The sequence below is a fragment of the Hemitrygon akajei genome, chromosome 3 (genome assembly GCF_048418815.1).
Source record: "Hemitrygon akajei chromosome 3, sHemAka1.3, whole genome shotgun sequence".
In the NCBI taxonomy this organism is placed as follows: Eukaryota; Metazoa; Chordata; class Chondrichthyes; order Myliobatiformes; family Dasyatidae; genus Hemitrygon; species Hemitrygon akajei.
In genome coordinates this window covers 105,563,331-105,579,806 of record NC_133126.1, presented here as the reverse complement: position 1 = coordinate 105,579,806, position 16,476 = coordinate 105,563,331, and the positions used below count along the sequence as shown (strand labels likewise).

The following is a 16,476-nucleotide window of genomic DNA, read 5'->3' as shown; positions in this document are numbered from 1 at the left end:
TGTGGGACAAACATTTTACTCAGAGAGTGGCAGCTGCCTAGAATTCGCTGTAGGAGTGGTTGTGGAGGCAGATATGACATATAGGTTTGGGAAGAGTCTGCATGGATTTAGAATCATGTCTGACAGATCTGTATGTTTTTTTAAGATATAACTGATAAGAGTACATGGGGAAACGAATCAATGCTAAATTCTTCGAAAAGTTTGCACACCAGAAATTGTAAATCAAAATTACTGCAAATAGAATTCAGAATAATATATTGTTAATTATTAATAGACAATTAAACACAGAGAACAGGATTAAGTGGGTTATTTTCAGTTTGGAAGGCGGTGATCAGTTAGGGTTTTAGGAGCCTCAGTTCGGTCCCGAAGTCATTGATTTGGATGAAGGTTGTTAATGATGCAAAGCGGGTGGCGGAATGAATTGTGACGAGAATGCAGGGAGGCTTCGGGGGTTGTGGACAGACCAGTTCATCGGAAGAAAGCATGGCCGAAGGATTGTAAAGATAAGAGATCTTCTATTTTCTCGGAAATGTAGAAAGGCAGAGTTCTTTGTCTTGGCGAGAGATTTAAAAATCTTGTTCAGAGGCTAATGGGTGTTCTTCCACACAGATCACAGTGCCTAGCTTCGGAGATAGTATTCTATCGATTAATCAAGAACTCCGAAAACGTTCTCCTCCTACCAAGTTGAAAGGTGTTTTTTCCCCCAAAGTTCCACAAACGTTGCCCAGATCTTGTTAGACCTCTTATTGCGAAGAGCCGCCGAGTGCTCCCGCACAAACGAGAGCAGAGGAAGAGAGTTCGGTTTTCGGAGGCTCAGGCTGCCTCTGTGGGGAGTTTCCCAAGCCATGCACAACCCGTGGAGAGACTTTCCAGTCACCCTCTCACCCAGGTTCTCTTCTGCCGTAGTGCGACGTGTGCCCCCTGCAGGTTCAGCCCCGCCCGCTTTGATAGACAGAGGAACACGTAGCTCCGCATTCCTGGCATTCCAGCTGCGCCTCGCTCCCCGGCACACGTCGGAACGCAGTTATTCTTCAGCTGGAAAGCGCACGGGTAGTGCGCTCCGTCCTCTCCGCTCCCTACGCTACTGTTACAAGGTGAGACAGAGCTCGTGTTTCGTTATCGTGATCGAATTCCTCCGCTGGACAACGTCCGAGTCCTAACGTGATCCACCAACTTTACTGGACTATACAATCTACTTGGGGAAGTTTTACAGATTGTCCCCGCGGGTAATCAGACTTTTGATAGAAGAGTCCCCCGGGAACCGTGAAAATGGGTACTTGTTGGAACCGAGTGATTCTTCTCCCGGTGTCCCTTCTCCGCAGATTTTCCGCTCTGCGCTTTTTCTCGCTGGCAAATGATGTCAGTGGACGAAAATATACCAAGTGAAAGCGGTGGCTGGAGGAATTACTGAAAGGGATAGGGAAGACTGCAGATTCTAATGTGCGCCGACCGAACGGGGAGCGATTCTAGATCCTTAAATATTGCAAGTTATAAAAGTTAACCGCGTGTTGGCAAATATTGCATACTGTAGCTAATTCCTCTTGAAACGTAAGTTACAAAATAGTCCCACGTAGTAGTAACTCGGAAATTGGAAAGTAATCGTGGAAAGCGGCGTTACAGGTAGAAGGGCGGTGAAAACGATGTTTAGCGCGCTGCCTTTATCAGCCAGGGCAACGAGAATTGGAGTTGGGACATTATTTTGTATAATCACTAATGAGGCCACATGGAGTACTTTGTGCAGTTTTTGTCACGGTGTTGTACAAAAGATTGACTAAATATTGCCAGGACTACGGGGACTGAGATATTGGGAGAGATTGGCCAGTCTAGTTCTTCATTCCTTGGAAGGAGGGAGAAAGACGGGCGATCTTACAGAAATGTTCAAGTTTATGAGAGGCACAGATAAGATGCACTGACTTCCCCAGGGTAGCGGAGTGCCAATCTAGGAGACATGGATTTAGGGTGAGAGGGGAATGATTTAAAAGGGACCCGAAGGACAAGTTTTACACACACAGGGTGGTGAGTGCATGGAACAAACTGCCAAAGTGTCATTGAAGAAGAACCGGGGGGGGGGGGGGGGTCCTGGAGGGATATGGGGAAAACAACATTCGTACTAGCTAGGTGGATTTGTTGGGCTGAAGACTCTTTATCTGTGTTGTGTTGCTCAATGACTCTACGTCATATAGTTTAAGTAAAATGGTGTGGACTAGGAAATATTAACAATATTGCTGACGTTACCCAATATCAAACTGTCTCCCATTTTACCATGCTTTATAACAAACATTATAGATTAGATATTCTTTTTGTAACTGCTTAACTTAGAGATGTTAGTGGTCATATTAAGTATTCACACTGAACATGCATGTTAGTTGAGGATTACAAAAAATTAAATCAATAATGAATCTTGCTTAAAAGAAGCTCACGGAGAACATAATTATGATTTCTCCTTTTACTTAATGACTTTACCCTCCTGGTATTGAAGGCTCAGAAATTCTGTGATGTTCATCTGAAGAATGTTTACTCATGTGCAGATCTAGAATTCTTTGTGGAATAGATAGGGAGAAGGTATTTTAAATTCAAAGATATTTAATAGCTATTTTGGCTGGCTGGCAGGTGATCAGGCTCCAGAGCAGTAGTCTGAGGTGTTTTCATGTTGCATTGGAATGTGTGGCCTGCCATGGGATTCTGCTGGAAGGTGAATGAGCCTTTGTTTTGGAAAACTTCAGGAATGTATCTCCTTTCATAAGTCTTCTGGTTTTTTTCAGTGGCAATATTCAGGGTAATCAGACTCAACTGAGAAGGAATGGTTCCCAGTGGAGGGGATTTGTGTACCCACATAATTATGGACAGATTTACATTACTATAAATGTATTTTGGGAGCAATAGCTTTTCCTGTGAATGTATATTCAAGTGGTTAGAAATGCTAATTAATTAGAATCTACGTACACATTGTGTACTTCTTGCAGCAAAGAATGCAAAGGGCACATGCTATAAAAATGCATAAAACCAGACCCCAGATCCAGTAGAGAAATAAAAGTTGGGTTCTTTTCACTCCTAAGCATCCCAAATTAATGGTTTCATTGGTAAATTCTATATTACACACATCCTTTCATAAATCAAGATTATTTGCACTCAAATGTTGCAATTGCTTTGATCCTCTTTCCAGCTGGTGGTGGCTGAACAAAAACAACAGAAGATGTTGTGAGGGAAAGCTTTTAACAGTAGAAAAAGTGAGGAAGATGAAATGCAGATGGTCTTCATCGTTGAAACTAGTAGAAAAAAAATTGTGAGATTTGGTTCTCATTCTTGGCATTTTATAGTTGGAATTTCCTGTAGGGTGTTCAGACTAATGTGTGCTCAGTCTAATTCCTTCAGCTCTTCCTTCACCATCCTACTGGCTTAATGCCTTGCATTCCTCAAATTCATGTCATTATCTGATGATGATAAAACATGGAGGTGGAGACTTGAGGGAGAGGCAACTTCCAGGGAGGTTCTTCAGTGCAGCAGTGACCTGGCAGAGACTTCGGAATGTCCGGTGCTGCTAAATTTTATTGTGGCATTTTTCTTGGAAGAAAGAATGTAAAACAACCTGGAACAGTACAGCCCAGCACACCATGTTTGAGCCAATAATAATTCCAATTTAAACTGCACATTGTCCTTATCTTCCTATTCCCTGCCTGTTCCCATTTCTGTCAAACTGTAATCTATATGTGCAGCCTGAGACCCAGTGAAATATTGTCTACTGTAGATCTCCTGTGGCGATGGACAAATTACTGTGGGTCCAGGTCCTTGCTCAAGCAGGAGTTAATTATGGACATAACCAATGTTTTAAAGCACTTCATTACAGTAGATTTGAGTACTAGCTTTCCATAGTTTTTGATGCAACTTTTCCTGCTCGACTGGCTACCATTATAAGTGCTGCCCTTTTGAAATGGGTGGGTGGAACATTAGACTGATTGAAGATGTCTTTGAACACTCCCGTTAGTTAATTAACTCAGGTTTGCAGTACCCAGCTAGGTAAATTATCAGGGCCTGATGCTTTTCAAGGGTCTGTTTTGACATCATTCTCCAGGACAGAAGTCATAGAGTCACTGGATGTTCGCACAGATGTAGTTACTCTCCGTTTCAAAGCATGTATCAAGGGCATTGAGCTCATTGGAGAGTGAAGCATCACTGCCATACGTGCCATTAGGTTCCACCTTAAAGGAAGAGAAGGCCACAATCCCTACCACATCTATTGTGCATCCAATTCTGCCTCTGATTTCACACAGAACTTTCTTTTCACTCTCACAGTGGCCTTCCATAGATTATACTTGGACTGTTTGTAGTTACCCTGAACTCAGGTGTAATTTCACAACAGTTCTAGTCACTCTCAGAATTAAATTCCTATGGTTAACTTTACAAAGCAACCATTGCTGTAGATATCATCGTTAAATATAGAGGAGTAACGGTCTTGGATTGTTCCATTACGAGGAACACTTGGAGTGGCTGGGGCTCTTCAAGAAAAGTTGAGTAAAATTTAATAACAGATGCTCAAAGTAATGAAGGGTTTTGATAGAGTGAATAAGAAGCTGTTTCCTTGCAGAGAGCAGGGTGGGTGACCATAAACTAGCAGAATCAGATCATTGGCCAAAGCAGTGCTTCTTTATTCCTTGAGTTGTGCTGTTGAATGCATGGTCTGAAAAGGCTGAGGAAATGGATTGAACAGTAATATTCAACAGGCATGAACATTGGGATTTAGAAACAGGATGTTTGCAAGACCCTTGGAAAGAAAATCAAAACATGAGAAACAGAAGGAGGTCATTCATCTTTCCCTCCTCCAACAATTGCCCCTCATCTTCTGAAGCCACGAACTCCAAACCTCTTGATTCCCTCAGTAATTAAAACATTGATTGATCACTGAGCTTCTATATCCATTGTGGACAGAGAACTCCACAGGTTAACACCTCTGGATGAGAAATTCTTATCTTTCATGAATAGCCAAGCTAATTAGAGATTGTTGCCAGAGCCTGGACTTCTCAGCAATGGGAAAGAACATCTCTGTAAGGTCCTTACTTCATAGAGATCACCTCTCATCTTTCTAAAGTGCTCGGGTTCTCTTTTGCTTGACCTCTCCTTGCAAGACAATCTGGAAATGCATGGTTCATACACTTCCTTGCACTTCCTCCTTTGTAAGGTTACCATAGGTAATCAGAAGAGATGATATACCAGATAGCATAATGGAAGTAAGTTACCTTTATTCTTCTCCCTAAACCAAGAGAAATTGGGAGAGTGGAGTAATTAAATGACTCATTCAGAGCTTTCAGTGCCTCAGCGATAAATACAGAGTGCTGATCTTACGGTTCTATGAAACAACTCTGAAATAAAAATAATCTGGCCTTTGAGTCAATGGGACAGATTCTTACAATCCTGATCCCCTGAGTAGGGATACGGTTGAGGCTGGCTGACCTCACCAATGTTTAGAAGAAGCTGGAGGACAAGGGGGATAGTGAGAGATAATAGCATTGAAACAGGCCATTTGGCCAATTGAGCTGTCAAACACAATTTTACACTAATCCTCCCCTAATCCATTTTATTAACCTTACATTGTCCTCTGGCTGAAGAGACACATATTCAGACCTAGAAGCTAGAGCTAACTACAGGGTAATTGTCCCCAGGTAGAAGTCTTGTAAATCTTGAATTGCTTGTCTCCCGCAGGAATGTAGTTGCTCACTCTTTGAGTATATTTGTTAATATTGACAGAATTTGCACACTGGTAGAAGAGTCTATGGACATTAGGTGGGGAGCACAGGCTGACTCCTCCTAGACCCTCAGTGTAAAATGGCCAAATGTGTATTGGGGCCTGTGCACTGATATATCTGTGTGGGGCCTTTGTGCACTGTTATCTCTGGGGCCTGTGTGCACTGATCCCTCTGTATGAGGCCGGTGTGCACTGATATCTCTGTGGGGCCTGTGTGCACGGATCCCTCTGTGTGGGACCTTTATGCACTGATCCCTCTGTGTGGAACCTGTGTGCACTGATCCCTCTGTATGGGGCCTGTGTTCACTGATCCCTCTGTATGGGGCTTGTGTTCACTGATCCCTCTGTGTGGGGCCTGTGTGCACTGATCCCTCTGTGTGGGGCATATGTGCACTGATATCTCTGTATGGGGCCTTCGTGCACTGTTATCTCTGGGGCCTGTATGCATTGATATCTCTGTATGAGGTCGGTGTGCACTGATATCTCTGTGTGGGGCCTGTGTTAACTGATCCCTCTGTGTGGGGCCTGTGTGCACTGATATCTCTGTGTGGGGCCTGTGTGTACTGATATCTCTGGGGTCTGTGTGCACCAATATCTCTGGGGCCTGTGTGCTCCGATTTCTCTGGGGCCTGTGTGCTCCGATTTCTCTGGGGCCTGTGTGCTCCGATTTCTCTGGGGCCTGTGTGCTCCAATTTCACTGGGGCCTGTGTGCTCCGATTTCTCTGGGGCCTGTGTGTACTGATATCTCTGGGGCCTGTGTGCACTGATATCTCTGTGTGGGGCCTGTTTGCACTGATACCTCTGTGTGGGGCCTGTGTGCACTGATATCTCTGTGTGGGGCCTGTGTGCACTGATATCTCTGGGGCCTGTGTGCACTGATATCTTTGGGGCCTGTGTGCACTGACATCGCTGGGGCCTGTGTGCACTGACATCTCTGGGCCCTGTGTGCACTGACATCTCTGGGCCCTGTGTGCACTGATCCCTCTGTATGAGGCTGGTGTGCACTGATCCCTCTGTATGAGGCTGGTGTGCACTGATACCTCTGTGTGGGGCCTGTGTGCACTGATACCTCTGTGGGGCCTGTGTGCACTGATATCTCTGTGTGGGGCCTGTGTGTACTGATATCTCTGGGGTCTGTGTGCACCGATATCTCTGGGGCCTGTGTGTACTGATATCTCTGGGGCCTGTGTGCTCTGATATCTCTGTGTGGGGCCTGTGTGCACTGATACCTCTGTGTGGGGCCTGTGTGCACTGATATCTCTGGGGCCTGTGTGCACTGACATCTCTGGGCCCTGTGTGCACTGATCCCTCTGTATGAGGCTGGTGTGCACTGATATCTCTGTGTGGGGCCTGTGTGCACTGATCCCTCTGTGTGAGACCTGTGTACACTGATCCCTCTGTGTGGGACCTGTGTTCACTGATCCCTCTGTGTGGGACCTGTGTGCTCCGATTTCTCTGGGGCCTGTGTGCACTGATATCTCTGTGTGGGGCCTGTTTGCACTGATACCTCTGTGTGGGGCCTGTGTGCACTGATATCTCTGTGTGGGGCCTGTGTGCACTGATACCTCTGTGGGGCCTGTGTGCACTGATATCTCTGTGTGGGGCCTGTGTGTACTGATATCTCTGGGGTCTGTGTGCACCGATATCTCTGGGGCCTGTGTGCTCCGATTTCTCTGGGGCCTGTGTGCTCTGATCTCTCTGGGGCCTGTGTGTACTGATATCTCTGGGGCCTGTGTGCACTGATATCTCTGTGTGGGGCCTGTGTGCACTGATACCTCTGTGTGGGACCTGTGTTCACTGATCCCTCTGTGTGGGACCTGTGTGCTCCGATTTCTCTGGGGCCTGTGTGCACTGATATCTCTGTGTGGGGCCTGTTTGCACTGATACCTCTGTGTGGGGCCTGTGTGCACTGATATCTCTGTGTGGGGCCTGTGTGCACTGATATCTCTGGGGCCTGTGTGCACTGACATCTCTGGGCCCTGTGTGCACTGATCCCTCTTTATGAGGCTGGTGTGCACTGATATCTCTGTGTGGGGCCTGTGTGCACTGATCCCTCTGTGTGAGACCTGTGTACACTGATCCCTCTGTGTGGGACCTGTGTTCACTGATCCCTCTGTGTGGGACCTGTGTGCTCCGATTTCTCTGGGGCCTGTGTGCACTGATATCTCTGTGTGGGGCCTATTTGCACTGATACCTTTGTGTGGGGCCTGTTTGCACTGATATCTCTGGGGCCTGTGTGCACTGATATCTCTGGGGCCTGTATGCACTGACATCGCTGGGGCCTGTGTGCAGTGACATCTCTGGGCCCTGTGTGCACTGATATCTCTGGGCCCTGTGTGCACTGATATCTCTGGGGCCTGTGTGCACTGATATCTCTGGGGCCTGTGTGCAGTGACATCTCTGTGCCCTGTGTGTGCTGATATCTCTGTACATCGGGGCCTGTGTGCCATTGTCCACAGGTAAGGTCCCTATGAAGTGGTCCATGAACCTCATTGGCCTGTTTTGTTTTTCAGAATCGATTCCAGAGCTGAGGCAGGATGCGGACTGCAGAAGACTCATCAGGTACGGTGCTCCACCGGCTCATCCAGGAGCAGCTGCGCTATGGGAACCTGACGGACAACCGGGCACTGCTGGCCATCCAACAGCAGGCGATGAGGGTTGGGACAGGCAGTCCCCGCTCTTCACTGGAGAGCCTTACACAAGAGGAGTGTCACATCGTTCAGCACTCTACGCGACAGGAGCCACAGGGTCAGGAGCACCAGGGAGACTTCACACACTCGGAGAACCTCCTTCATCGGCTACAGCAGATGCAGCTAAATGGGGAGGCACTGCCATCCTACGAGGAGGCAAAAGCCCAGTCCCAGTTCCTGGCCGGGCACAGGCGGCAGCAGCTGCCCACTGACTCAGGCTTTAACGTGGCCACTGAAACACACTCAGCCTCAACCCAAGGCAGAGCCCACCAGAACCTTCACAGCAATGCCCTCAAAGATCTGAAGCACGAGCATGTGCGCTCCCTCAGCGAGAGGCTGATGCAGCTTTCTCTGGAGAGGAATGGGCCCAAAACTCCAACCACCATGAGCTCTTCACACAGTTTCCCCCAGCTTTCGAAACGCCACAAGCTACCAGTGGTGTCAGGGTGCCAGGGGCACATCCAGTCTGTGGAGCACCGTGGGCCTCCTCCAGAATACCCCTTTCATGCAAAGGCAGCTGCTCCCATACACCCTCATTCCCAGCAGCACCTCAATGATGAAGGCCCCACTCCATGCTCTGACAGACAGCACCTCAACACCAACAGGCGTGGCTACAGCGCTCAAGAACAGTCTCCCAGGTAACTATACTGTAAATTTCATCACTAAAATCAGTCTCTGAGCCAGCGGAGGTGGAACGGTTGGGATCACATCACAAAGTGCCCAAGGTCTCTGATGTCATCCCAGCTCCATGCTGGGTTAGCAGCTGATAAAAATGGCCTTGCAGTGTTACATGACAGGGAGATGCAAAGGAGCAGGCCTCAGCTCCAGTTACTATCCAGAGAGATTGGAAGGAAAGGTATAGGTGCCCAGCAAGACCAAATTAGCCTTTATGTGTGAGGGCTTTTTCCAAAACCCTTACTCCAGGGTCAAAACATGGGGATATAATGTTGAGGGGTGCAAAAAGAAGGAAAGGAGATCATGAAGGAGATGCCAAGTTACTCAAAGTTCAAGGTTCAAAGTAAAATTCTATTATCAAAGTACATTATATCATCATATACAACCCTGAGATTCATATTCCTGAAGGCATACTCTGCAAATCTATAAAATAGTAACTGTAGCATCTTCAATGAAAGATCAACTAGAGTGCAGAAGACAACAAGCTGTGCAAATGCAAATATAAATAATTGTAATACATAATGAGATAACAAGATAAAGAGTCATTAGAATGTGATCCTTGGTTGTGGCAACATCTCAATGGATGAGCAAGTGAGTGTAGTTATCATCTTTTGTTCAAGAGCTTGATAGTTGACGGGTAGTAACTGTTCTTGAACCTGGTAGTGTGAGCCCTGAGACCTTTATACCTTCTACCTGACGGCAATAGTGAGAAAAGAGCAAGGCCTGGGTGATGGGGATCTCTGATGATGTTTCATGTTCATGTGCTCAATGGTTGGAAGGACTTTACCTGTGATATACTGAGCCAAATCCACTACCGTTTGTAAGATTTTCCATACAAAGGCATTGGTGTTTCCATCCCAGGCCATGATGCAGCCAGTCAATACACTCTCCAGTACACATCTATAGAAGTTTGTCAAAGTTTTGGATGTCATGCTGAAGCTCTGCAGATTTCTGAGGAACTAGAGGCACTGCTGTGCTTTCTTCACAATTGCACTTACATGCTGGGTCCAGGACAGGTTGGCTGAAACAGTAACACCCAGCAGTGCTGACTCTCTCCACCTCTGATCCACTGATGAGGAATGGCTCATGGAACTCTGGTTTCCTCCTCCTGAAGTCTACAATCCATTCCTCGGTTTTGTTGACATTGAGTGAGAGGTTGTTATGACTCCACAGCCAGATTTTCAATCTCCCTCCTGTGTGCTGATTCATCACCACCTTTGATTCTGCCCACAACAGTGGTGTCATCAGCAAACTTGTATATGGTGTTGGAGCTGTGCTTAGCTGTGTAAAGTGAGTAGAGCAGAGCGCTAAGTACACAGCCCTGTGGTGCTCCTGTGCTGATGGAGATTGTGGAGGAGATGTTGTTGCCAATCTGAAATGACTGGGTCTGAAAGTGAGGAAGTCCAGGAGGTATTGAGTCCAAGGTCTTGGAGATTATTGATTAATTTTGAGGGGATGATGGTATTGAATGCTGAGCTGTAATTGATAAAGAGCATCCTGGTGTATGCATCTTTGCTGTCCAGATGTTCCCAGATTGAGTGAAGAGCCAGAGAGACAGCATCTGCTGTGGACCTGCTTCTCCAGTAGGCAAATTGGAGTGGATTTAAGTCACCTCTCAGGCAGGAGCTGATATGTTTCATCACCAGCCTCTCAAAACACTTCATCACTGTGAATGCAAGTGCCACGGGGTGATTGAGGCAGGTCACTACACCTTTCTTAGGCACCGGTATGATTGAAGCCTGCTTGAAGCAGGTGGGTACCACACACTGCCAAAGTGAGAGGTTAAAGATCTCAGTGAACACACCGGCCAGTTGATCAGCACTGGTCTTTGGTACTTGGCCAGGTATCCCACCCTGTCTGGACGTTTTCCTTAGATTCACCCTCCTGAAGGCATGTGAGCTTCAGATACTGAGATCAAAGGGTCATTGAGAGATGCGGAGATTTGCGATGGTTCCTCCATGATCTTTCAGTCAAAGTGAGCATAGAGGACATTGAGCTAACTGGAAGCGAAACCCTGCTGCCTCCCATGTCACTTGATTTTACTTTGAGGGCGGTGATAACTTTCAAGCTCTGCCACAGCAGGGAATGTCTCTTGTTGATTCAAGTGTGGTCTGGAATCTCCATTTCGCCCATGCAATGGCTTTCTGGAGATTGCACCTGCACCTCTTGTAGCTTTCTTGGTCTCCAGACTTGAATGTCTCTGATCTGGTCCTCAGCAAAGTTCAGATCTCATGGTTCATACAGTGCTTCTGATTGGAGAAGACTGAATGACTTAGTGGGGACACTCTCATCTACAGCTGTTTAATAAAATCTGTTACATCCCTGGTGTATTCATTCAGATCTCCAGATGACCATGGCCTAGTCTACTGTCTCAAAGCAATCCTGTAATCATTCCTCTGCCTCTGAGCTCTGGAGTCTTGGTTTTTTGACTCTGCCTGTTTGCAGTTAGGAGGAGGACAGCCAATTTGCCAGAATATGATCTGGACAAGGAATGGTAGGCATTCCTCATCTTAGTTAAGCAGTGATCTAGTATATGGGGTCCCCTGCTGCTGCAGCTTATATGCTGGTGATAATTAGGCAGCGTTTTCTTCAAACAGGCTTGGTTGAAGTCTCCATCTGTAATTTGAAATGTGTCAGGATGGGCCGCTTCTCGTTTGGCGATGACATCGTGCAGCATTGTGGTATATAAGTACTATCAGGGTCTTGGCTGAGAACTCTTGAGTCAAATGCAACAGACGGCTTTTGACTATTAGGTGTGCCAAGGGGGAGCACGAGTTCGACAAAACTACCATGTCAGAGCACCAATGGAATTGATTATGAAACATACGCCTCCTCCCTTTGCCTTACCAGAGTCCGTAGTTTGGTCTATTCTGAAAATCGTAAATCCATCAGGTCTGACTGCTGTGTCCAGCATGTCAGCAGATAACCAAGTCTTGATACAGCAAACAATGTAGATGTTTCTCATCTGCCTTTGATACAGCTGTCTTGTCTTCAGATCATCAGTTTTATTCTCCAGTGACTGCACATTCACTGGGTAGACAAGGCCTCATTCCCTCTGTGTTTCATCCTGGCTTGTAGTCGCCCCTTCTGCTTCGTTTTCAGCCATGGTGATGTGCCTTAAAGGCACTGCTCCTGATTGGTCCAGATTTTTCAGTCCATTGTGAGGTCGTTGATGTGATTTAAAACTCTGTTGTTAAGAGGAAATTCCCAGGCTGCAGATTGCAGCAAAAGCAATTCAAAAGAAGTATATTTAAGAGGAATTTTGGAACAATTTTCTGCAGCCCACAGAAAGCTGCTGCTGATCGCTGATGCCATCTTGAATATCACCATCAGGACCTGGAATAAAGGCACACTCACTTTAATCCTTCATTGTGCCTGCCATGGCAGGATCCATCTCCCAATTCTTTTTTTTTGCTGCGTTGCATTCAGAACAAAGGGAATAGCTGGGAATATTTTCACTAACGGGTGATCGAGGAGGAGATACTGGATGAGATGATTGAACAATTACCATTACTGGACAATAGTTCAGGAATGTGTGCTGCTGTTTCAATTTACTATTATTGAGAGTTACTATTATTATTGATAGATTATTGATAATTACTTGCTAACTTTCTGTCTGGCCTCAGCCAACTTGCAAGAGCAAAAGGTTATTTCTAACATTTGTTCTCACTCTCAGCATCCATACAGATGTCACGTCAGTAGTCTCTCCTAACTGGCCCATCTCTAAGTAATTGTATAGTTCAAAAAGTTTCCTTAAGGTAGTGATTTTCTTTTCAGTCTCCGCTTTCTGCCATGCCTTCCTGCATTTTGGTTACTAAATGATAGTTTGAAGGAATACAAAAAAAGTGAAGTATTGTGGAACTTGAGCCTTGCACCAAATAAAAAAAATGTAAATGAAGCATAAAGAAAGCTGGTCTTCCCAGTGAAATGAGCAAGCAGGCTAAGTTTTATGCTCTGCAGGTCTTCTTAGGTATTCTGTGTGGGTTTTAGAAGATGCTTAAGTTGAGTTCCTCTTTCTATATCAATGGGAGCCATTTAAGAAATAGAAACAAAATCTTACTTGTTTATTGAAGGCATAGGATATGTGCTTCATATGAACCATTCAAATGAATTCAAATGAACCTGTTCAAAGATCTATTCTACTGAAGACAAAAACATGATCAGTTTCAATAGCTACAGAGTCATTCTGCCTGTATGCATGCTGTAATATTTAATTAAAATAAGTTCATCAAAGTCCTCTGTAAACAATGACTGTGTGTCAGTGGGATCTCAGGACTGTTACAGTACAACAAACCACACTGATGTGTATCTGGTCATATTCTGAGGTGTGTAACTTACATTTTTCTCATGGCAGGAAACAATGAATTTGCCAAGGGAGATCCAGTCAGTAAGAGAGGGGCTGCAAATGCATGTCACCTTCTGTTTTCTGTGCCAGGCAGTGCATTTGCAAGTCTCTCGCTCTCTTGCCCTCAGGCTAGAAGTCAGCATTCACTTGTTCTGTGGTGCTATAGTACCCTAGGAAATCTGGTATGTGCTCTGTGTTTATTGGAGAACCATCTGCTGTTGGACAAATAAAAGTCTGTTGTAGCTCTGTGACCTCTCACAGCTGGGAGCCACACCAGGCTCAGGACCATGCTTTATACGTGTAGCTCTGTCAATATAACAAACTGTTCAGTGTTTCACAAAAGCATATCAATGACATGGAGCCAGATAACATAAGCAATGACTACTTCCGTTTATTTAGAGTGTAATGGATGATCAGCAGTAGATAGCACAAGGTCACTGCCTCACAGCTCAGCAACCATGGTTCCATCTTGACCTCAAGCACTGTGTGGAGCTTGCACATTCTCCAAAGGACTGTGGGTTTCAATCCACTTCCCTAAGATGTGTGAGTCAGTGGGGTAATTGGTCAGTGTAAATGGCCCCTGGTATGTAAGTGAGTGTTAGAATCGGAGAGGTTTATGGGGATGTGGAAGGAATATAAGGGTGCCTCAGTAGGAGGTTGAGAGGAACCCACAGTCTGTAATGTTAAAGGCACACTGGCTTTTATGTCACCCACAAACGGCTGGGACAGCATGATCGTCTTGCTTGACTTCATCTCAAAAGAATGTCCTGTACATAAGAACTCTGCTTACTTCTTTGAAATAGCTAATGTTGCGTATTCTTCTCATGAATAAATTGCTTTAACTTGTCAAAGTGGTTAACCATCTTTGCACAAACAGCGATGCCAAAGATTTAAGGATAATGCTGGTTATCTGGTTGAGAATATTTTTACGTTATTCGGTGGTTTTCGAGTGTTTCCCCTTCCCACTGTCATCATTCAATAACATTTACAATTTTGCTTTGACACTTTCAGGTTCTTACTGTTCTGGTTTCACTACTTGGGTTATTTAAAGAATGCAATCCGCTGTATTAATTCAGTCAAGGATTTTGTTTCAAGTGAAACCTGTGTTGTTGAGCCCTAAGCTAAACATTGAAGCAAACAAGGAAGCTGAGGCCATGGAATGCAAAGTGACATTCCAGAGTAATGAACCCATTGTGACATGACATTGTGTGTTTGTGCCATTGTTTTACTCAGGGTGACTCAGTTTGAGGTATCACATCCCACCCAGCAGCAGAAACACAGCCTCTTGGCCTCAACACAAATGGAGGATGTATCTTTCACTGGAGCTCCATGTGACAGCACCCACATTGTACCAGTGGACCATGTGGCACTGATTAACCGTGCCCAGCAAATGGTGGAGATGTTGCTGAAGGAAAATGAAAACTTACGGAAGGAGCTGGATGGACATACTGAAAAGTCAGTCAAAATCCAGAAGGTAAGAAGGAATGTTTGTATTTCTGCTTGGCATTGGGCCCTGGGACATGAAGCATTGTTTGAATAGTTGTGGGTTTTAGGTATGGAGTCCTTGTCTGGCTGAGGAATCAGCTCTGGATTCACAAGCACACTAGCATTTGTGCATTTGGAGTCAGAAGGTGAGGTGGTGAGAACATTCTCCCTTTTTAGGATTTTACCTGTGACCTGGACAAGGGAGTTTCTTCAAAAGTGGTCCCTCCTTGCCCTAGGCCATATGTGCATGACATTGGCCTTGGCTGTCTTGACATTTGGTTGAAGTCACGCTGTTTACTTCTACCACCCCTTTCTTAATTGGAGACTTGAGTATAAAGCATCTGGTACATACTCCAATTCAATAGATGCTGGATAATCATGGCCACGATAGCTAAAATGGTGGCAGTTATTAGATCACCATAATAGTGCCGTAATCCTCCAGTTTTACATTGGTGTAAAGAAGGGTGGTTTTATCTGTTGAGGAAAGGTCAAAGGGGTAGAGTTCTCATTGCTCTCATTGCTGTCATTGTTGGACCAGTCCTGATGGTAGAGGGTAACAAGGCCAATGAATGTCCCAAAAGCCTTACGGATAGTTGTTCAGCTCTTCCCAAACTTCCCATAATAGGGAATATGGGCATGTGTAAGCTGAGAGGCTCCATTTTGAGATGTAATCCTGCTCCTTAAGCAGCCCCTTCAGGCTGAAAATTAGGGCTTCTGTTCCTTTTCTAAACAGTGGGAAGTGCCTGTTCATCAACTATTCTCAGGTGGGATGGGCAGTATACATCAGTTGTCACACATGGTCAACTGAGCAAAGTCACAGTCCAATGAGAAGGAGGCCCCAAACAGTTGCAGACCGTGTGTGTGTGTGTGTGTGTGTGTGTGTGTGTGTGTGTGTGTGTGTGTGTGTGTGTGTGTGTGTGTGTGTGTGTGTGTGTGTGTGTGTGTGTGTGTGTGTGTGTGTGTGTGTGTGTGTGTGTGTGTGTGCGATCATTGTTCCTGATAAACAATATGCACTAACTCAGACAAAATTGTTTCAGCTACTCTATAATAAACGTGACAGCTGTAACTATAAATTTGCTGTTACCCTGACACCCTTAAACTTCTGTTGCTGGCTTTGGCTATAATGCTTAAGTAATAAAAGATACTGGGATTTGAGGAGGATTTCAGCAGTTGTTGCTTTTCACATGAATGAGCGTCTTTCATTTGCGTTTACATCAGGTACCAGGAAACCTGCTGATGGGTTAAAAAGAGGGCCTGGCTCCACGTGAATGTTCACATACTTTTGCCTTTGGTGGAATATTTGGAGTTCCTTTGTAGATCATGGGAATGGACAAGTTTTATCATGCTCAGTTGGGTCTTAGCAGCAAGTCTGTGATTAATGCAGACACTAGCATCCCAGCTGATCTTGGCTGGGTTAATGGAAGGCTTCTTCTGGATTCAATGCCAGTGAGTCTGAAAACCAATTGTTGTTCTTCATTTTAGATGTTAAATTAACAATGGAAGTCATTTCCCAAACTGTAGAACCATTGCTTCACTTTTTATTG

General features: G+C 45.4%; 1 protein-coding gene across 2 annotated transcripts in view; it reads left to right on the top strand.

Annotated features, from left to right (window-relative positions):
- Positions 1-386: 386 nt before the first annotated feature.
- amotl2a (angiomotin like 2a) overlaps positions 387-16,476 on the top strand; it is a 44,053-nt gene continuing 27,963 nt past the window's right edge. The window contains exons 1-3 of one of the 2 annotated variants that reach the window (XM_073040544.1): positions 387-1,094; positions 8,251-9,065; positions 14,681-14,921. In XM_073040544.1, coding sequence (XP_072896645.1) covers positions 8,275-9,065; positions 14,681-14,921 — 1,032 coding nt within the window. In that variant the 5' untranslated portion in view covers positions 387-1,094; positions 8,251-8,274. Of the gene's footprint in view, positions 1,095-1,160; positions 1,227-8,250; positions 9,066-14,680; positions 14,922-16,476 lie in introns of those variants that run through there. The other variant, XM_073040545.1, reaches the window with a different exon arrangement.